At 39.5% G+C, this 23,759-nt stretch overlaps 1 protein-coding gene across 2 annotated transcripts in view; it reads right to left on the bottom strand.

Moving 5' to 3' along the window:
- Positions 1 to 23,759, bottom strand: part of LOC130105394 (signaling lymphocytic activation molecule-like) — a 156,024-nt gene that overhangs the window by 30,214 nt on the left and 102,051 nt on the right. For both annotated transcript variants that reach the window (XM_056271382.1, XM_056271383.1), the window contains one exon: positions 976 to 1,266. In XM_056271382.1, coding sequence (XP_056127357.1) covers positions 976 to 1,266 — 291 coding nt within the window. The remainder of the gene's footprint in view (positions 1 to 975; positions 1,267 to 23,759) is intronic.

Below are 23,759 nucleotides of genomic sequence, written 5' to 3'. Positions count from 1 at the left end.
TTATTAATTTCTTGTTATGTCTTGGAATGTTTTTCATTCATAAGTGCAGATGGTTTAAATCTAACCCAACTTTAACCAGTAAAATTAGTTAAAAACCAGAAAGCCCTTAAATTGATTTCTCTTATAAATTAATTTAAAAGCCCATTTTGAGTTATTTCTCATTTTATTTTGTATTTTATTTAATTACTTGTTAATTTGTTTTACTGTAATTTTTCTGTTTGGTCACTGGCTGAACGATTGCTGTTATATTCAGAGATTTTATTATGTACGTTGTTTGTTTCAGTTGTCGAAGCATAATAAAAGAAAACTGGAAAAAACTCTTAAACCTCGAAATGAAAAAAAAAAAAACTTTATTGACAAAGGCAAGCAAATCCAAATGACTAATGAACAGTGTCGTGTTTAGTCAGTAAAAGAGTAATCTGAACAATAATAACACTACAACACTACAAGACTTTAAGTGTGACAGGAGGTCATGTTTAAAGTCCCCAATTAACTATGAATGACTAGATTGTAAAAAAAAACCAACAACAGTATTTACAATGACAAACACTCACATTTAACACTTTGAGCACTTATGAGTTAATGAGAAAATATGTTGCTGTTTGTTCTCAAATTATGTTCTAGGGTGGAAATAAGCCTCCTGAAAATAAACATACAGTAAATGCCAGCATATAAAGCCATTACAAATAAATGAAGATTAATAAATGACAAAAAACAATTGTAATATGATAAATGACACCATTAGGTTTCTGATGTGTGAATGTGCTTGATCTCGTTCAGCTCTTCTGGATCTGATGCCATAAACCAGAAGAATGAGAGTAGCCACGCCCACCAGAGCAGAGAGGACCAATCGGATCACAGCTTCAGTAGGACCACAACAGTGGACAGAGTCTGAGGAATAAAAGCATCAAACTGACATCAGATCAGTTCATAAACGTTAATATCAGCGCTGACATCAACTAATATCAGCCGTACCTGAACATGTGTGACAGAGTTGAGAGATGTTGAGATGTTGAGTCTGGTTGCTGATGGGATTGTTCAGCACACAGATGTAGGTGTTTTTATCCTGATATTCCACATCCAGAGGCAGAGAGAGACTCATGTTGAGATCAGACACACTGATGCTGGACAATAAACTGGTTCCTTTGTACCAGGAGAGAGTCACATGACCCACATTCACAGCTGAACACACCAATGAACATGAAGATGATGATGAAGATGAAGATGAAGAACAGTCTCTGCTGAGGACAGGAACAGGCAGACGAGCTGGAAAACACGAGAGAGAAAAGATAAATAAGAACAAATCTAATCAACAATCTTCTTTCGGTTCAGTCAGTGTGTTGAGTCAGTGTTTATATTATCTATTATCTCAAACTATAAAATGATTCAACAAAAAATAAATATGTATAATTGGTCAAAAACAAGAATATTTGAAGGACAGGAGAAATGATCTCTACTCACCATAGACAGAAACTCTGAAAGCTTTTAATGAGAACCTGTAATGTCCTCCGATAGTTTTGATCTTAGAAACTCTGAACGCTTTTGATGAGAAACTGATACTTCCTCTCAAACATTTGATCTTATAATGTCCAGCATGTTCAGTTGTGATGTTTGTGATGGTCAGAGATCCAGTTTGATTGTTCAGCTTCAGTCTGTCTCTGAATCTCCCATCAAGAACATCATCATATACAGTGATTCTGTCGGCCCGTTTATTGATTTCAGCGATTAAAGTGTTTTCATCTCCAAACATCCACCGAATCCATTCATAATCCTTTATTTCAGTGAGATCAGAGTTTACAGTGAGTGATTCTCCCTCATTCACTGATATTTCAACTGTTAAGCAAAATTAAGCAAAATGGTGTTTAATATTGTTTCGTTTGATTAAAACATAAAATGGTAAAACAAATATTTAACCTACCAAAGACAGCGAGAAGGACATATCTGATCGGAACATGGGGTATAATTGGTCAAAAACAAGAATATTTGAAGGACAGGACAAATGATCTCTACTCACCAGAGACAAAAACTCTGAAAGCTTTTACTGGGAAAGGTCCTCTCATACGTTTGATCTTTTGTAGTTTATAATGTCCAGCATGTTCAGCTGTGATGTTTATGATGGTCAGAGATCCAGTTTGATTGTTCAGCTTCAGTCTGTCTCTGAATCTCCCATCAAGAACATCATCATATACAGCGATTCTGTCGGCCGTTACATTGATTTCAGCGATTATAGTGTCTTCATAATATCCAAACCTCCACTGAATCACATCATCATCCTTTATTTCAGTGAGATCAGAGTTTAGAGTGAATGATTCTCCCTCCTTCACTGACACAAATGTCACTAATACTGATACCAAAAACACACACACAACAAACACAAACAGGGTTTTATGTTTTACTAAATAATTAAAAATGTAAGTTTGAAATAAACAATATCATAAAACAAACAAAAAGAAACAAAATGGTGTATGAATTAATTTTAATGTTGTCATTAAAAACAGGTGATATAAACGTGTTTAGCCTCACCATATGAGTCAATATTGATCTTTCTCTTTCTCACACCGTTGATCTGTAGAGAATAATCTCCAGCATGTTCAGTTGTGATGTTTGTGATGGTCAGAGATCCAGTTTGATTGTTCAGCTTCAGTCTGTCTCTGAATCTCCCATCAAGAACATCATCATATACAGCGATTCTGTCGGCCTTTACATTGATTTCAGCGATTAAAGTGTCTTCAAACCTCCACTGAATCACATCATCATCCTTTATTTCAGTGAGATCAGAGTTTAGAGTGACTGATTCTCCCTTCATCATATGCTTCCGTTCATCTTCATCACCAAACACTCCTGAAGAACAGAGTTTTTCACAAAGCTTTAAAATCACTTGATGTTGGTTTGATGAAGCTTCACTAAAATAAGTTTTAATTCATTTAAATGTGATATTATTAATATTCTGCAGCAATACAAAAGATGAAAAATGAAATATATTTGTATATGGAACAAAAAGTAAAAAGACACTTTAACTTTAATGTTTTAACAAATTCTGTGTTGAATTTACTGTTGCTGTATAAACTCATGCTATGATTCTTTTCTGTCTTTAGTAGATTTCTTAAACGTTATTGTGGATTAACTAACATTTACAAAATCGAATAAAGACACAGAAAAGAAGCACAGCGTGTGCAAACTGGTGTATCCATATATCTCTGTTGGTTGTATAATACATCTGCGATGCTACCATACACCCATTTCTAATGGATGAAGCCTTGGCCTGGGAGAGAGGTCATCAGGTGGTCCTCAACCTTCACTGGGTGTTTCGACCCTTAACCACAACACCCTCCAGCTGGCGGGTCAGCAGTGACTGGCAGGTCACTGCCCCTCTCTTCCAGGCTTCCAGCTTATGTCCTCTCTCTTGTGCCAGAGCCAACAGGAGGCTCTCTCTGACGCTTCTCCCAGCCTACGAATGGCTGCTTTCCTTAAGTGGCCCCTCAATCCAACCTTTGTTAATAAATTCCATGCAGATTGAGCGGGGAATCCCCGACATCCGACTTCCACCGTCATCAGCCACGCCGTCCACCCTTTGTCCCGGCAGTCTTGAACAAGTTGCTGGTATTTGGCTTTTTTCCTTTCTGCAGCTTCCTCACAGCCCTCCTCCCACGGCACCGTCAACTCCACCAGAATGATCTTCTTTCCCTCTGGAGACCACATGATGATGTCCGGCCTTAGCGTTGTGGACAACACCACCTCGGGGAAGTGGAGTTTCCTCCCCAGATCAACCTCCATTTCCCATCCCTGGGCTGATTGCAGGAGATTCTGCCTGGCTTGGCCGTGGATGACAGGTCTTTGGCCCTCTTTCACAAAGCCAAAGGTGCTCAGCAATGGTCTTGGTTTGGCTGGTTGTTTCTTTCTCCTTTCTTGCTCCAGAATGTCTGCAAGCACTGCCAACACCTTGTCATGGCGCCACCTGTATCTCCCCTGTGTCAATGCGGTCTTACACCCTGACAGAATGTGCGCAGTTGTTCCTTTCCCGCCACACAACCTGCACAGTGGGTCCTCCCTCATCCTCCACCTATGCAAATTGACTGGGGTTGGTAAGGTGTCGTACACTGCTCGGAGTAGAAAGGATATACGGAAGGGCTCCATCCGCCACAGTTCACTCCATGTGATTGTCCTCTTGGGGAGGTTCCACCTCGTCCAGGCGCCTTGGGTTGCGAGCTCGATGGATTTTGCTCTTCTCCCTTCTTCCTCAAGGTTTCGGACTTCATCCTGGATCATGGTTCTCTTCTCCCTAGGGGTGGACTTTGACCACTGCTGGAAATGTGCTGTTCCTAGACCCTGTCTTCCAGTGCAAGGGTTTCCGATGATATCTTTGGTCCTGAGAGAACATTCTGTCTGGGTAATTGCCGTGCTGGCGGCCCACTTACGGCCAGATCTTGTTCTTACTCCTGCTTCCCTGGTGAGTTGGTCTTGAGAGTCCCTATATGTCAGGGACTGTCTGCATTTGGCAACTTTAAACTCCTCCACCACTGAAGACAGGGGAAGCTGGAGCTGGCCCGACTTTATGTAGAGCCCCAAGGATGTAAAGCTCGGGGGTATTCCCAACCATTTTCTAAGGTGCTTGTTGAACTTCCTCTCCATATTTTCAAAAGTTGATAGAAGCACCTCGTATACCGTGAGAAACCACATGAGTCTCGGGAGCAGGCCGTCAACTCCACCAGAATGATCTTCTTTCCCTCTGGAGACCACATGATGATGTCCGGCCTTAGCGTTATGGGCAACACCAGATCCAGCACTTGTATTTCCCAGGCAGGCCAGACTTGTCAATCTTTTTCAGCCATTCTTCAACCTGCTTTCCTGTGCTGGAGATGCTGTTCCTGTCTGACAGGGAATCATCATACCACTTTCCAAGGCATCTAATTGGGTTCCCCTGGATGTTCGGGATCACTTCCCCTTGAACAAGTAGCTTGAACTTTCCAGTTGTTTTGCCCTTTTGGATCACCAGGCTCCTTGATTTTTTTGGCTTAAACTAGTAGATGTTAGTAAATGTTAGTGCTGTCCTGTAACAGTGAATGTTAATCCTCTCTGTCTATTTTAACCAGTCATTTATTACATGGAACCAGAAATGAAGCCATAAAAACATATTTAAAAGAAACACAAACAGAACAAATCAATCCAAAACATCTTCAACACTTTCAGTCCACAAATATGAAAAGACAAACTCTTCAAAACTGCTTCAGGAATAAAATGACAGATGAGCTGATGTGAAGCTCTGAAACTCCACCAACATCTAAAATAACTGCACATCTATAAGTGTTACCCTTACGAAAAAGTTAATTTTATAAAGTATACTTAAGTAATAAACAAATGTCTGTAGAGAGGCGCTTCCTGGACTCAAGTGAATAAGTTTGAGGTGCTCTTTGGATAGAAAAAACATGTAGAAATCATCAGGAACATCCAAGGCACTCTATTTAGAAAAGTTAAAAAGCCTTTATTTCTATGGCTTGGTCATAATCAACACTATTAAAACACTCCGACGCGTTTCGGCATACAAGCCTTCGTCAGGGAGTCACTACATTTCAAAAAACAGGAAGAGCCTTATAAGGTCTCAAACCACCAATCAGAAACGTCCATTTGGCAAATGACAACAGTAGGTTCAGAATTGTAAGATAATAACAAAGGCCACTAGATGGCCTCCTTGACGCCAATGCCGAGTTCAGACTGCACGATTTTCAAAATAATCGGGTCACTGTTGTTTTCACACTGCATGACTATCTGGGGTAACGTTCAGCTGCTGCTGTGTTCACACTGCACGATGGATCGGCGACAGGAGGTTTCACACTGCATGACTTTACAAAAGAAAGAATCGCCGACAACTTCTGCCTGGTTCCGCAAACTACGTTTCACAACCAAACAAACGCGAGAAGTGATAGGAAATAACGGGAGTTCTCGCGCGACACTGAATTTGTTATTAAAAATGATAGCCTACAAATTGTCTGTGCACTGATTTGTAGCGAAAATGAAAAAAAATTAAAATAAACAGTTTATTCAGGAAATGGTTGGGAAGACGAGGGGAGCAAGGACTGTGTTTTGCAAAGAGAGTTGGGGGTAAATAAATAATTTTGCAAATGTCCTGCTGTTGCTGCTGGTCATGCAAATGTTTGTGCTTTGTTTCTGTTTGATATAATTGTAAATATAGGCCTATCTATTAAAATACTGATATTCTGGTCTATAACTCCTCCTCCTCCTCCCTGTATCTTGCTCTTTCGTTGGCTGTCGGTCATCGCTAGGGTTGCCAACCGTTCCATATAATATGGAATCGTTCCGTATTTGACACATAAAAGACTTGTTCCGTATTGAACTGATACGGAACGCACTTTGTTCCGTATTTTTGAGAATCAATAGGCTTTATGCACAGCTTCACTACTTCCTGAACTTCAGCCAGCCCTTTGTTTCCTGTCTGTCATTATTGGACAAACTGATTAATCCAGGTGTGCCTGATTATTGTTACTGACGCCAGGCACACCTGGATTAATCAGTTTGTCCAATAATGACAGACAGGAAACAAAGGGCTGGCTGAAGTTCAGGAAGTATGGCATAAAGCCAATTCAGTGCAAATCCATGACAGACGCATAGCTTCTAATATATATGTCAGACAGACTATGATGAATGAACGAAGACCCGCTGCTATAATGGCAAATTCGGGGACTTGGCGCCACCTTGACGGGCTCTGACGTGTAATGACGTAGAGTTGGCTCATTGGTCGCACGTCAGAGGCGCCCGCGCCATTGGATGTGCAGTTGCCGCAGCGCAGCCTGAGCGAGCCAGACGCTCAATGTGCAAGCTGTGCAGCTGCAAATGCATTTTACAGGCTTCAGTAAATCGAGTAAAATGTGTTTCCGAAGACATTTGTAGGCTATGATAAGAAAAACTACTAAAAAAATTTTTTTTTTTTACAAATTTGCACCGGAAAGAACATTCTAGAAGTCTAATTCTATCGAATAAGTTCACACAAGGCTACAGAAAACTGTTGTGTTTATTTTTCTTCAAATGCAGTCTAAGAGCCGATGAGTTTCGAATGTTATATGTTGTATTTGTTTAAGTTAAAAATAAAACGTATTATAATCTAAACAAATACATGGTTAATTTTTTGGCAAAATGATCATATAGCCTTTATATATCTGTGTGGTTAAGTCTTATTGATTAAGCCTACTTTGCTATTCTATAAATATATAGGCCTAATAAGTTGCATTATATGATATAAAATGAATGAATTTCAGGGGGCATGTCACTACCACATACCACCCCCCCCCCCCCACCCCCCTCCCGTTCCTTATTTCCATTTCAGAAAGTTGGCAACCCTAGTCATCGCCGATGTAGTTTTCAGTCAGAACACATTCACACAGCAGGATTGTGAATCGCCGACAGGTCCAGATATTTAGCATGCCAAATATCTCACGGGCGTCGGCGACTCGTCGGCGATTCTCTCAGATCGCGTCTTTGCTCATTCACACTGCGTGATTGTCACTCGCGTGAACGAGCACCGATTTGCCTGTGATTTCGGGCATTTGTCGGCGATTTCTCGAAACCTGTCGGCGAGCCAAAATCGGGGCTAAAATCGTGCAGTCTGAACTCGGCATTAGTAGAATATTTGTGGAAAACACATCAAGGTTACAAGAAATGCATATATCACTACAAATGTACAAGAAAAAATCAAATAGAAAAATACAACAACGTTTAGAGAAAAACACTAAGATTCAGTTCTTCGTTCAGGCCTGGATATTTTATAGCCTGCAGTTTATCAATCCAGAAACTTTCTCTCTGGTTTAGTAGTTTTTGCCTGTCCCCTTTTCTTAATGATAGTGGGATATGGTCAATTCCACAAATCTGTACAGTAGAAGGATCACTCTTATGGAATTCCATGTAATGTCTCGCCATAGGATAGTTCAAATTGCCTATGTGGATTGCATACTTGTGTCCAGCCAATCTGTCCTGCAAACGTCTCTTTGTCCTTCCTATATAAAACACTTTGCATTCAGGGCATTCCAGTCTATATATAACAAACACAGTTTTGCAGCTTAAAATAGTTAATATTGAACTGTTTTCGGGATAAAATATCATCAAAGGTTTTAGTCTGTATAACATTTGTCCAGTGATTACAATGGTGACATTTATAAGACCCTTTGGGTTTAGATCCCAGCCATGTTTGTTGGCCTTCTGGCTTCAAATGGCTCCGAACCAGTTTATCACGAATTGTAGGACACCTTCTGAAAGTAACCAAAGGAGGCTCAGGAAACAACTGGCCAAGTACATCATCACTCTCGATAATACCCCAGTTATTTCTTATTATTCTCTTGATCTTTTCTGCCTCTGTACTATATGTAGTAACAAAAATGGGTCTATCTTTTACAGGCTCAGGAGGGTTTCTTTCTAAAAGTGATTCCCTATTAGCAGATTTGGCCCTGCTGTATGCTCTTTGGAGAGTTGTGTTTTTATAACCCGTTCCTCAAACCGTGACATCATCTCTTTTGCTTTGTGCTCAAAAGAACTGTCTCGGTCACAAATTCTCCTCACTCTCTGGAATTGCCCATAAGGAACATTTTCCTTCAACCACTTAGGGTGGAAGCTCTTAGCATGTAGAATAGTGTTCCTGTCAGTAGGTTTTCTAAAAACTGTAGTGTGTAGGGCACCATGATCGTCTTTGGATATGTTAAGATCAAGGAAATTAATATCTTTACTGTATTCCAAAGACAGTTTAATATTAGGGTTAATGTTATTCAAAAAAACATGGAACTCTTTCAAATCTGTCTCAGAACCAGACCAAAACAAGCAAACACCATCAATGTAACGTCCCCACCAGATAATGTGTTTGAAAAAGGCATTCTTTTCCTGGTTAAGGACAAAATCTTCTTCCCATTTTCCTAGAAACAGACCTGCATATGACAGATGAGCTGATGTGAAGCTGCTCTGTAGTAAAATTAAGTGAAACTCCTACGACATCTAAAGTAACTGCACATCTATAAGTGTTAATGCATGTCAACATCTTACTCTTTATTTCTGATAATTCATGCTCTGAACTTTGTCACTTTGAGCTCCAGTGCGTCTCAACTCTTGGAGCTTGGCAATAAACATAACATTTTACAAGAGCAATTTTTTAGGAGAACAAAATAATACAGCCAAAATGTAAGTCCTTTTTTCTTTTCTCTGTCATTTTCTCTGGCCAACAACAGAAAGCGAAAGCTGTTTAAATATGAGTTAGGTTCATAAGCTCACCAATCAGTCATATTATAATTATTCGATTATCTTGCGTCCTCCACATTTTTGTATTTTAGGTTTTTGTCTGGGACAGTCACTGATCTGCCACTGAACATCATATTGAGCGAAACCCAACATTAGAGACCATTTAGATCTACAATATTAGCCTAATATCAGTTCCCACATTGGCTTATCACTGTGTTAGTGGGTGACTTACTAATTTAACCAACAAGCTACTGTATTAAACAAGCTACCAAACAAGCAAGATTATAATCGCTAACATAGCTTTATCAATATCAATATTGTTATCAATATTTTTTTTGTCATGACTTATTTATTAATGATTCTCCATCATATGTATTAAAGAGAAAATATATATTTTTTTAAATAACGAAGATAAAACAGAAGTAATTGTGTTCGGCCCCGGTAGCGATGAAGTGAGACAATCTTTGAAGTCAACCCCTTTGTCTGGCTTTATAAAATCCAATGTAAAAAATTTGGGTTTTGTCTTAGATAGCAATCTAAAAATTAGTACGATTTTTGCTAAAACGTACATATTTGACGAGTTGCCCAATTCGTATGAATTCGTACGAATGACCTACCCCTGACCCCGCCCCTAAACCTACCCATCACGTGGGTTTAGACAAATCGTACAAATTCGTACGAATGAGGTCGTACGAATATGGTCGTACGAATTAGCCATCTTTTAATCACTCGTCAAATTCGGACGAATTGGTCGTGAGATAGCGTTGGATAAACTCAGTGGTGAGAACTAGTTTTTATTTTTTATTTACGCCTTTTAGCTAAGACTAAACCATTCTTATCAGTCACAGATTTTGAGAAAGCAATTACAGCTTTTGGTCTTTACTCGAATGGATTACTGTAACTCCCTGTTTTATGGAATCGAGTCGAGATCTCGAGCCCGCCTTCAGAAAGTCCAAAACGCAGCGGCTAGGATGATTAAGTCTGCAAAAAAGTATGAGTCTGTTACACCTCTTCTGATCTCTTTAAAATGGCTGCCCGTACGCTTTCGAATTATGTACAAGATCCTTATTCTTGTCTTTAAGGCCTCCCACAATCAGGCACCTGTGTACATATCCAAAATGCTGTCACTTTATGCTCCACCTAGATCCCTGAGATCGGAAAATCATCATCTTTTATGTGCGAGTAGGACAAGATATAAACATAGGGGTGACGGAGCATTTTCTCCAAATCACTTCCTACTTTTAAACTGAGGTTAAAATCACAACTGTTAAACGCTGCGTGTGAACTCTCTTGAAGGGGTTTCAAATACATTCTATGTATTTTATATATATATATATATATATTATATATATATATACAAATATCTTTAGGAGGACTTATGTGCATTCAGAGTTTCTGAATGGAGTGGAAAAAGATCCCTATATTCCTCAATGCATGTTCAACACATGTGCACGATTCATCACGGCATGTTATTCCCAAGAAAATCGTTTTTTCTTTGTAATTTTTCATCATATTGTAATAATCGGCTCTACATAAGTGACTAGACTAAAGCTAAATGGATTTAACCAATAACTAAAGAGCCTCAGAGACATTAAGCAAACTCACATTCAGTTCTGAACTTTTTGTTTTACCCCATTTGTGTTTGAATTGTTTTACAACAGTTATTTAAGTATAACATTTTATTATTTACTAAACACAGCTTAGTTTTTAATTATGTAGCCCTCCTACACTGTAAAAAAAAATCCTAATATCACAGAAAATAACTGTGAATTTTTGACGATCATTTTCTTTCATTTTAAATTGTTCTCAAAACACTGTAAAATGACTAATAATATCTGTAAAATAAAAATGCAGCTGATATTTTAGGTATTGTGACATTAATGACAAATTCCAGTCATTGACATTTTTTTTTACAGAAAATTGATTGTATTTTTCATACAATATTTTTCTATTTTCTTAAATTAAATAAAAATGTATGTAAAATTACAAATATAATCTGTAATTAAACGGTAACAAAACAGTTTAATGATTACATGACTGGCAGCCCAAAAAAACTGTAACATTTAAGTAAAACATCATCAATTAAATAAACTGAAAAACACTGTTATTTACAGGTATTTACTGCATTATTATGATCAAATACCTTCATTGTAAAAAAATCATAAAAAAAATGGTCAAATGACTGGCAGCTATGGCTGCAAAACAAAAACCATAAAATTAAAGTAAAATATTCAAATTTAAATAAACTGAAAAAACACTGTTATTTCACAGGTATTTCCTTCTAGCCTAGAAATCTAGACGCACCCTAGCGGCAGCGAAAATTATTTCGCAGCCAGTGTGGTCTAGCAACTCTCCATAGGCTTTTGAGCTGTAAAAACCAAAAACTGGTCAGGCCAATCACATCGTGTATAGAGTCGGCGGGCGGGCTTAACACAATGACGGCACAGTTCATGACGTTCCGCGTGATTTCCATAGGTGATTTTCCTGCTACTTGAAAACAATGAAGATGCAGCGGTCTTTTGAATCGGCTTTGGCCGTGACTCTGGAGGACTTGGAGTTAAGAGAACGTCACTTAAGTCATTCTTAAAAAAGGAAGATGTGTTCGGAGTTTTACCGACCTGATACGGCAAAAGTTTAATATATCAATTAGCTCCGCTGGTGGAAAAACGCATGGGACTCACTCATCCACAACCGTTCGTTGCTCTGGGGTGCGTTTCCCGAAAGCATCGTTAGCCAACTATGGTCGCAAGTTCCGTCGTTACCAATAGAGTTCAATGGGATTTGCGACCAATTTGCGACCATAGTTGGCTAACGATGCTTTCGGGAAACGCACCCCAGGTTGGTTGTAGCGCTATCCTATTGCGTGCAGAGGGATTTTGAAAGGTAACCGTTTATCCCGCCCCTCGGATTGAGGTATGTCAATGGAGAGTTCCCAGACCTAACATCTTGATGTAGGTCTGGCATGCCAGGCTAATTTCCTTCATTATAATGATCAAATACCTTCATTGTAAAAAAATCGTAAAAAAAAGGGTCAAATGATTGGCAGCAAAGGCTGCCAAACAAAAACCATTAAATTAAAGTAAAATGTGTTAATTTAAATGTAAAAGTGCAAAAAACTTTAACAGAAATTTGATGTCACCATGATTGAGATCAGTGTTTGCTTTAGTTGGGCTCTTGACCTTTAATTTATACCATTAGTTTTTCTCTGGCTGCTTTAACTGTGTATTCAATATACATTATTTATAGCAATTAAAGCAGGAGAAAATATCAGCTGATGTTGGTCATTTATTGGTGATGTTATAGTCATCATATGGTGATCTGATTCACTGATATGACAGTAAAGTACTTGAGTGTTTCTGTTGAGATTACATTATAAATAGATGTGCTTAAGTTTTAAATAAAGTCTATGATTGTCATACTTTTCCCCATGAACCTTGATATGTTGAAACAAGATTATTCCAATCTGAAATTTATGAAAAATATCTATTATAAAGAAAATGTTTGAGCTGGTTTATTTTTTATGAGTATGACATCAATAATCAACATATGAATCTCAACAATGGTGACAATCAACAAAGTCTTTATGTGACTTTATAGTAGTTGATCACCATTGTAGTGATTCATATGCTTATTCTTGATGTATGTGTGAGTCTGTATGATCCTGTCAAAATATTTTCTGTATGACTTGATCAAATCTTAGTATCACTACACTATCTTCTATAACAGTAGTTTGCAAAATTAACAACTAATATTTAACAAATTAATCAGATATTACACTCTTCAGGTAGCATCAATAAAGCATTCAACTACATGATGACTATTATCACTAATAAGTGACCAGATCTTCTGATATGAGTTTCTCTTGGATTCCTACCATAACCAATATGTATCAGAGACACACAGTTAAAGCAGCCAGAGAAAAAGTAATGTTAAAACCAAAGGGTCAAGAGCCCGACTAAAGCAAACACTGATCTTCATCATGGTGACATCAAACTTTATTATTTTCCATAAAAAAACAACTTCTAAACATCTGTTAATTCTCAGTAAGATTGTTAGTATGCAATAAATAAAGTCTGGATTGTAATAAGTGAGGATGCAGAGATCTTGAGAGATCTGTTAGTGTTTAATGTTCTGTTGGGATGTAAATTGTTTCTGTATGGTGTGTTTTGTGTGTCACCATTGTGTTGAAGAGTAGAGCCTGTGCTTCAGTTCAGGATGAGCAGGTTAACCCTGATGAAATGCTGCATGTTGCTTTATTTAACTGACAGTAACTGTGTAGTTGCTGATGCAGTGACGTATAGTCACAGTAAATCATGCATCACCTACATGTTTCTTAATAAAAAAATCTGAAAATATGTGAAATAACTGTGTTTCTGTTAAAAAGCTTAATGAAGATTTCTACTTTTGCGCTTATTTAAATTAGGCTATTTTACATTCATTTTATGGTTTTTGTATGGCAGCCATTGCTGACAGTCATTGATTGTTTTTACAGTTAGGGTGTTTGATCGTAATAATCCAGATAATAACTGTAAAATAACAGTGTTTTTCTGTAAAACATTTAAGAAAAATATCTGTAAAATGTTTTTGCACTTAATTTAAAATAGGATATTTTACTTTATTTTTACGGTATTTGTTTGGCGATTTATTTTTTACAGTGTACCGGGTAGAAAAAAAAATCTTTCTAAGGGATCTTAAATTTATCCACTACCCCGGTGGAGGCACATTTCCCTTCAGTTACATTGTCAATATTACCCAGATCTCAGATCTTCACCTAATAGTGTCAGATTTATGTTTGATATTTGGAAATGATAATAAAACACTACTGATTTCCCTTTAGATCTCAAAATACAAATCTCTCAAAGAAAAAAACAAACAAATTAACGTTATTCTTTCCACAGGAAATCACACAAAATGATGCAGATCAACAAACAGGTATTTATTCTTCTCAGTGCTCGTTTTTTTTTTTTCACTCTTTGAATTACCAAATAATTCAATGCACAAAATCAAACCACCCCAGCAATGAAAACTAATAATCACATATAACCCAAAAAACACAAATGTCAAGAAAATATTAATTTGACCCAGCTGGGATTTTCAGTACACCGATGGCGCGCTAGTTAGAGCTCTTTGATGCAAAAACACAGTGTAGTAGGCCTACTCACGAATCAGGAAAAACAAGAATTCCCGTTGCAGAATATTCTCACTCCCCAACGAGATGATACACAGCATCCGGGAAGCTACCCACAGCGACAGAGGGGGGAGGGGGGACTCCGTTTCCTTTTTCTTTTTTTTTCTCTCCTCCACCCCCCTTTGCACCTTGAACTACCGAGGTCAAAGTACACAGTTCTCATCGTCAGAATTACGCTCTTAGAAAACAAAATAAAATGCACCCATTTATGATTTGTTTTCCCTTACACCCCCATTTGAAAACATATATGTCTCATATATAAACATGAAATAAATAAATAAAGTCGATCTACACTTTGAGTGTATTTTATCAGACCCAAATACAAATAATGAGATTCTCTTCTCATAAAAAAACCCGAAAGTTATTTAGAAACCCAAACATTGATCCAGGTCTCTACATTCTCCCCCCACCAAGAATCGTTATGCCCTCATAATGAGGGAAAACTGAAAATCACACAATTTGCATTTCAATATCTTAGCTCTTTTCACATATTTATACCCATATCCACTTTTCAGATGAAATGAGCAAAATAATATCACAATAGACCCATGTCTATACTGAAACCAATCACTCAAATTAGTGTCTAGCAGTTAAGTCAACTGAACAGGTACTTAACCTTCTTGCAGGAACATTCATTCACAAAAAGAAGGTAGAACAGTATCTAACAGGACTTACACTTTTAATTTGAGCAATGGCAGGCTCAAATTTTGGCTTCCCAAGAGTATCATAGGTAAACCTCTTAGGCACAGTTCTCTCTCTTTGAGACCTTCTCTCCTTTTCAATTTCCTCAGTAGAGATACCTTGGTTTACATTACTCTCAATCACATTTGAAAAGTCTTGCACTTCATTTGCAACATGATCACTGATGTCTGACAATTGGCTCACACTGTGCGTGTTGTCAAAATCACTTCCTGGAAGCAGTCTTGAAATACATTCTTCTTTCCAGCTTTTTCCTCCGCCAGCTCGAATGCAGACTTCAGCTCTTGCTGCATGGTCTTGACAAAACGCTGGTAAGACTTATTGGAAGTACCATCACTAGACACACCAAAACTCAGATCTATGGGCAATCTGGCTTCCCTTCCGAACATAAGGAAGTATGGTGAGTATCCTGTGGCTTTGTTCAGGCTGCTATTGTACACATGCACAAGATGTCCAATGTGACGGCTCCACTGCGGTTTCTGCTTCGGATCCAGGGTCCCCAACATGTCCAAAAGTGTCCGGTTGAACCGTTCGGGTTGCGGATCACCCTGGGGATGGGACGGTGTTGTCCGGGATTTCTCCACCCCTAAGAGGTCAAACAACTCCTGGATGAGCCTGCTCTCAAAATCCCGCCCCTGGTCCGAGTGCATCCGTCTAGGCAGTCCATAGTGAATGAAGTATTTCTCCCACAGGACCTTCGCAACTGTGGACAACGTTCTGTAGTCCACACACATCCTTATCTGTCCATTCTTTTTTCGGACTACGACGATCGGTGAAGCGTAGGGACTCCTGGAGTCTGCAATAATTCCAGCCTCTTTTAGCTTCTCCAAGTGCTGCCTAACATCCTCAATGTCGGCTGGTGCAAGCCGCCGTGACCTCTCACGAAAAGGCTTATCCTCTGTCAGTCTAATGTGATGTTGAGTACTCTTTGAACATCCCACATCAAATTCATCGCAGGAGAAAACATCCTTTCTCTCCAACATCTTTTCGGCCAGCCGTTGTTTCCATTCTGCAGAAACCGATGTATCGCCAAAATTAAATGAATCCTTGGTCAGTTTGGTTTGGCCACTACTCTCTCTGGGTTTAGAGACGGTAGGCACAACGTCAACCGGAAACACATGGGCGATCGGCATTCCTCTCTTAATTGTCACTGGGCAAGAAGAGACATTCCTAATAGTGACTCCAATTCTTTTTGACTGGACAGCAGTAGCAGACTGCACCTCAGCTCTCACTAGCAGTTCCTCAGGAAAACGGGACTCCTCAGGCTGATCCACTAACAGGGTTTTAGCAGATGATGTGACTGGGTATTTCAGGATTCCAGAAACCCTCACACTCTCTCCCGGAGTCAACTTCAACGGCTTAAGGCGATGAAACCAGACTGTCCCTCTACAGTCATCAACATCACACTTGTTAACAGCAATGAACCGTTCATAGGCAGTTCTGATCTCAGGATGAACAGTCAGGGTATGAAGGAAATCATTACCCATCTTCGTCTTACAAACGTCTACAAGCTTCTTTACCACAGCCGTGTTTGTTCCCACCAGAATGTTGACATCACCTTTCATGACAGGATCGGGACAGACCAACACAAGTGCATCTATGGATTCCGCCACTCCTGCCACAGATCCTGGAAACTCCAGCCTTAAAGACAAGCAGCCATCATAAGGGTATCTCTGCGAGCTTAATCCCCATATCTCCAAATTTTCAATTGGTGTCAATGGCAGATGCTTTAAGTGTTTCTCATAGAAGGATCTGTACAACAGCGTGACCTGCGATCCACTATCCAGCAAAGCCTTAGTGTAGATACCTTCCACCTGGATGGGAAGGACAGAGCTAGGTCCCACTAACCCGTTCAGAAGATCTACTTGCTCAGCTCTTGCTCTTTTGCACTTTGTGGAACGTGTCTTCCCCGGAGCTTCAGGCCGTTCCTCTACTGAGCCCCGGAGGCATTTCCCGACGGCTGTCTCATTTTGATGAGCCGCTGGTTTACTCTCCTGAGATTCTCTTCCTTGGTACAATCACGTTTCAGATGCCCATCTTCTCCACATCTGTAGCAGAAGATGTTAGCCTTGTTCACTGGTCGGGTTGGTGTTTTGCTTTCTGCAATCGCAGCTAAACTGTGTGCAACGGAACGGTCGTAAGTCACTGGTTCTTTCGCCACGGCTGACAAGCGAGACACCTCGTTCTTTAGCCCCCTAATCTCCCTCTTCAGCATTTCTATTTCTGGATTGGCCAGATTGGTGTTACCAGATGACTCATTCTTTGCCGGGGGCACCCCAGACACAGCAATATTTGCATGCACTGAGCTCCTTTGTCTCAACATACTGGGTGCTTCTCATTTCTTATTTGTGCATCCTCGTTTCCTTTCCTCGCTTCCTTTCCTCGCGTCTCAGCTCCACCCCCTGTAGGACGCGAGGGAAGGCTGCAAGGAAAGAAAATGAGGACGGAGGAATTGAATGAAAGCTTTTTTATACATTGGAATACTTGATCACTCAAACGTCACTTCACTGCGTCATCAGCAGCGCTCAAAGGATCTGCCCTTATGTTGTTAAAGTTTGTTTATTTAAGAAATTCATCAAAATTATTTTTAAAAAAAGCAAGATACCTTGTTGAAATATGTGAGTTGTGTGGTTTATTAAACTACAAAAGTAAAGTATAAATTCAAATGATTGTGACAGATGTGAAGGGGGAGGAGAATTGATGTGTGCGTCACGTTTAGTCGATAAAGCTCTTCCGCAAAGGGTACACCTGTGTATCCTCGCTCATAGCTCCTCTGGAAGTCTCCTCACTCGTCGCTCCTCGGCTCCTCGCGGTGCAATTAGAGAATTGAGATGTCCTTCAAGATGGCTGAGCTCGATCGGTTTCCGGGTCATAGGATGGAGGACGGAGGAGCGAGGAGACGAGGAGGGATATTGAGAAGCACCCACTCTCTTCTTCTCGCACCTCTTTCATCAGCTCATTGAAAGGAGGAGGAGCACACAGCTTATGTGTCATCCTCAAGCGCATTGCCACTAGGTCACTTGAAAGAGCACCTCTAACTATTTGCTGCATTCGAAGACGATTCATTGCAGGGTACTCAATGCCTCTTTTCCTCAGCATACTGTGCAGCATCCTATCCAATCTCATTATGTAGGCTGAGAGCTTCTCTCCCTCACTCTGGTAAGTGCTCCTAAATTTTGGCATCAAATCTGCAGCATCCTCAGTGGTGCCAAACGCTGACTCTAACGCACTCAGGTAGTCACTGAAAGCAGCAGATGGGTTACCGGTCTTTTCGAACATTACAATGTCCGCTGCAGGATCTCTGAGACACTCTACTAGTCTATGCTTTTTGACATTATCCGAACACTGCCACTCTTCCAGAATGTGAGTAGTCTGCTCCACCCATACCTCATACTCATCCTCTCCATGGGGAGTGGGAATGAATCCAGAGAATGGACGCAGCTTCCTATATCCAACTCTCTCCTCAGATGAAGCCACATGACAGGTTTGAACAAGGGAATTTATGGCATCAACCAGTTTAGTGTCAAGCACAGGGGTAGAGGAAGCCAAACTTGGAATGTCAGATAGCGACTTTCCCTCTGTTTGAAGAAAAGACATCAGCTTAGTCTGAAACTCATCTTCCCTACTATGTTTAGGTGCCTCAGCTGCAACATGCACAACCTGCGTGTACCAGGTACCTACTTCAGGTCCTCCGAGCTCTGCAGGTATAGACATCTCCGAAACATTGCTAACTGTCTCAATCAGAAGAAACTGCTGTCGCTTAGTCTTATCAAAGAGGCGATCAAGTACTTTGCATTTCCTCATTCCCAGAGCAGCATCCAGCACTTCATAAACTACTCTGTCTTCACAATCTGCAGCTACGTTGCTCAGAATGATAACCCTGTCCAACTCAACACCTTTCTCTCTGCACCAATAATAAACTAATAAAACAAATCAACGATGATAGGAAAAAAAACACAGGGGGGGTTTCTCTTCTCATAAAAAGAAGAGAAATTTTTTCTCTTTTCTCGGGTTTTATTCTCTTCTCATAAAAAAACCCGAAAGTTATTTAGAAACCCAAACATTTATCCAGGTCTCTACAATTATATTTTTAGGGGGGAAACCCTGAGATCGGGTCCTGACCCCCACTATTTCTGCCAATGCTAATAACTGAGTTTAGACCTGAATTCAAACTTGATCTCACAGTAAAATCACAGCTCAATTATTTCTATATGAGAATAACAGTGAATGTTAAATCATCTCTGTCCAATTTAACCTGTCATTTATTACATGGTACCAAAAGAGAAACAACTGAAGTCATAAAAACATGTTTAAAACTCACCATCCAGACGCCAGAAACACAGACAGAAGAAAACAGTGCGAAACATCTTCAACGCTTTCAGTCCACAAATATGAAAAGACAAACTCTTCAAAACTGCTTCAGGAATAAAATGACAGATGATCTGATGTGAAGCTGCTCTGTAGTAAAACAAAGTCAAACTCCACCTTCATCTCAAGAAACTGCAAATCTTGCACTTTCTTTCTGATAATTCACGCTCTGATGTTTATCACAAGAGCGCCTCAATTTCCTCTAGATAAAAAAGTGTCATTTTCAACAGAAATACACATGTGTGAAAAGTGTCTGAAAGCAACAGTTTGCTTACTTTGATAAGAAAGCATCAACTAAAGTCATTGCACATGCAAGCATTATTGATGAAGAACAGAGGATGAATCGTTCTCATATGTAATGTTACTGTATGGGAGCATCAGCACAGAGAGTGAATTAAGGGAAGTCAGACACAGACTGGTTGTTTTAATGAATGTAAATCATACGCTCACATTGCCAATGAGTTAATTGTGACGGGACAATCAGTCTTGAGTGGGACACGCATTGTGTTTCTACAGTCACTCTGTGCTAAAGCTTTAAATTTAACTCACGAAGGACATTTAGGCATGATAGACACCAAACCGAATCTTCAAAGTCCTTGTCCAGCTTTATATGAGGAGCACTGCTGAAATCTGGCCAAATATAGAATAAATATGTCATAAAACATGGAGCGACTCTTGAACCTTAGACTGAGAAAACTTTATTGATAAAGACAAATACATCTGGCAAATGGACAGCAGTAATAATGTGAGATGTGTGTGTCTTATATAGCAATATTAACAATAAAGTCTCACAAATATTATCTAAGCGGAACAGCTTATCCAGATCTGATCGTAATATCTGACTGTTTCAAGCAAGTGGTCATGATGGGACTTACTGTCCATTGAGAAGAGCTGTAACAAATTAGCTCAAAGGGGAAATATTCATAATCATCATAACTTGTTATGATTAATTATGAATATTTGGATCAGTTAATCGAATTAATTTGATGTAGCTAAATTACTATTACAATTAATCAGTTCACCCAGCGAACACTTTTGATTACTCACTGATTCTAAGAAAAAGATATTTTTCATGGACAGAGAAAAAAAATCTTTCTTAGCATGTACAGCGCTTAGAGCGTGTGACAAGATCAGAAATCGCAAAATTGACTTTGTTGCAAGCAGAGAATCGGAACCAAATATGTATGTGCACAAGTTGTATTAACTAAATCACAAACACAACTAATCTAAACACACACACACACACACACACACACACACACACACACACACACACACACACACACACACACACACACACACAATCATGCTGTACATACATGGGTAAGATGGTAAGTGACAGAATGAAAGCAGAAATGGAACAGGGAATGAAACTATGGGACCATCAGCTTTCTTCTTTCAAAGCACCTCATTAAGAGTCATTGTTAAGGAGATCTAACCAATCAGCGTCAAATTATTGGTGACGCTGAAATGACGTTAGGTGACGAGTTAGAAACTTCCCGAACAGTTAGAAAGCGGAGTTAAGAGAAGAACACGCATCATATCTTCCTGTATCTTAACCTTCAGTGTTTATCTTCTGTGTGTGCGTTCATGATAATATACCCAGGGCCAGCGCTCCGCACACGCACATCACGCGCTGCGCGTAGGGCACCAAGTGCTTGGGGGGGGGGCACCAAAAAATCTGGGTCGTGAAAAATCATCACAATAGGCTACTAGTATAAATAACAAATAAAATATGTCTAAAGCATGTTAATATACAAAAGTAATATAGGCCTAGACCAAATTAGTCGAGAAAAAGGTAAATCTCCCTTTTCGTCTCCCTCTGGTGCCCCCCCTTCCCCACCTCCCAGTGGTCTGTTTGATTATGCCTCAATCAATGTCAAATTTGGCAGACACCGACCTCAGACATGGCCTCGGAAAGGCACCAAGAGTCGGGGGCGAAAAAAGGAAAAAGAATAGACAGCGGGATGATACTCGCGCGTCGCTTTGCAGGTAAGACAATGTTTTAAATAAAAATTTTAGTTTTGTAGCGCGGGCGCCCTTGCGTCATGTATGCATGTCCAGGGGGGCGTCGCTAGTAGTGCAAATGAAATGATCCGGGGCTTTTTTAGCCCTGCATGTTGAATCTTTTATTTTAACGGAGGTCCGGGGCTTTCTCCCCCAGAAAATTTTGGAACTTGGGCTGTTTAAGATGCAGTTAGTTTGTTTGAGAAGAAAAGGAAGACCGCTTAGATACGTTTTTTTCGTTGTTGTTCTATGCGGATAATGCGGTCATTTTCAAGAGGTTCATAGGCCAAGGCTCAAGGGCGACATCTGTTGGTGAAACTGCAATTAGAAGAAAAAAAAACCCCCACAATCTCAGTGTTTGTATATTTTCATATTCACAGAGTTGTCAAATTATTAGGGCTGGGAAAAGATTAATCGCATCCAAAATAAAAGTTTGTGGGGGGTGGGGGGAAGGGGGGGCACCACCAAGTAGGGTTGCCACCAGTCCCTTAAAATACGGAATCGTCCCGTATTTGAGAATAAAATAGCGCGTCCCGTTTTGAATCAATACGGGACGGGGTTTGTCCCGTATTTTCGGAGTTGTCTTCAACGCAGCATCTCATGCGAATCATCCCACTGGCATTCTGTGAAGACTCATCCTATTCTGCCCCTGATTGGGTAATACTCACGAGTCGCTGCCATCGTTGGATTGATTGGTTTGTTTCAGGTTCACGGCCAATCAGAGTCAGAGGAGGGCGGGTCTCTTGGCAGAGAGTCGATTTGAAAGAATGGCGGAGGCTGCTCCAGATACCTCCCCGCGTCCAGCGCTGAAACGAAAGCGGATGCAAAAGTACAGACGAGAGTGGGAGGAATCAAATACTTGGCTGGAAAGTGTCAGCGGAAATGAGTATCAAGCCAATTGCACAATTTGTCGGCGAGTGTTCTCTGTTGCGCACGGTGGCTTGTCAGATGTGCGACAGCATGCCTCGGGAGAACAACATTCCCGCAATGCTAGAGGTCACAGAAATCAAAGCACCGTCTCACAGTTCTTCATAGCTCAATCATCTCCTGAGGCAGATAGTGTAATGACAGTTTTTTAATCACCTCAATAATTTTCTGATTGATTACATTAGATTTCATAGGCTGCCTATTTGTTAAGAAATAATGTTAAAAATGTTAATGAATCATGTTATGGTATGATTTGTTGGTAACACTTTACAATAAGGTTCATTTATTAAACATTAGTTAATGTATTAACTAACATGAACTAACAATGAGTAAGTAATACATTTGTTACAGTATTTATTAATCTTTGTTAATGTTAATAGAAATAATGTTGTTCATTGTTTGTTCATGTTAGTTCACAGAGTGCATTAACTAATATTAACAAGATTTTAATCAAGTATTTTTAAATGTGGAAATAAACATGAACAAAGATGAACAATTGCTGTATAAGTGCAGTTCATTATTAGTTAATGTTAATTTAATGTAGTTAACTAATGAACCTTATTGTAAAGTGTTACCGATTTGTTTATTACGGTTAAGGCATTATTTTAATAACAGATAAGAGAGATATATTTAATAATAAAAATATAGTGCCTATGAAGCAAATAAACAACTTAACTAATTTAAATGATTGCATTCTTCAATAGGCTACTGTAGAATTAACAATAGACTATATAAAATAGATTAACTTACCAATAATAATAAAAAAATTGTGTTTTACATGAATGTAGAAATGTTTGTAGATCGGTTATTTATTTTGTGGTTTCACTGTTTGGATGGTGTTACTGTCTGCAAACAATAACAAATATTTTATCCAAAATCTGTGTTCACGCCACCTTATACAATTACTAAAGTTCAATAGCAATTTCTCATCCTACTCCTCTCTAGGTTACAGCAGCGGAGTTAACGCAGGTGTACCACACGGTTAAACACAACCTCAGCTATAACAGTGCTGACTGTGGACACAAGCTTAACCAAAAGATTCTGCATGACTCCAAAATCATAAAGAAAATGTCCATCGGGAGAACTAAGGCAGAAGCAATGGCCAAAGACGTCCTTGCTCCAAAGGCAGTGGCTGATGTTGTTGACGTCTTAACATCAGGTAAACCACTCCCGTTCTCCATACAGACGGATGCATCAAATAAAGGGAACAGGAAGATGTTTCCCCTTGCTGTACAGTATTTCAGGCCAGAAACTAACTGGGATCTGCAACAAAATGCTTGATTTTGGAGAGAATGCAGATGAGTCAGCTGCTGGTATTATGGATTACATAGAACATTCCCTT

This window comes from Rhinichthys klamathensis, unplaced genomic scaffold, assembly GCF_029890125.1.
Source record: "Rhinichthys klamathensis goyatoka isolate OS25496 unplaced genomic scaffold, OSU_Roscu_1.1 h1tg000318l_1, whole genome shotgun sequence".
In the NCBI taxonomy this organism is placed as follows: Eukaryota; Metazoa; Chordata; class Actinopteri; order Cypriniformes; family Leuciscidae; genus Rhinichthys; species Rhinichthys klamathensis.
Note: the sequence above shows the minus strand (reverse complement) of the source record. Positions and strands in the feature narration are given on the sequence as shown.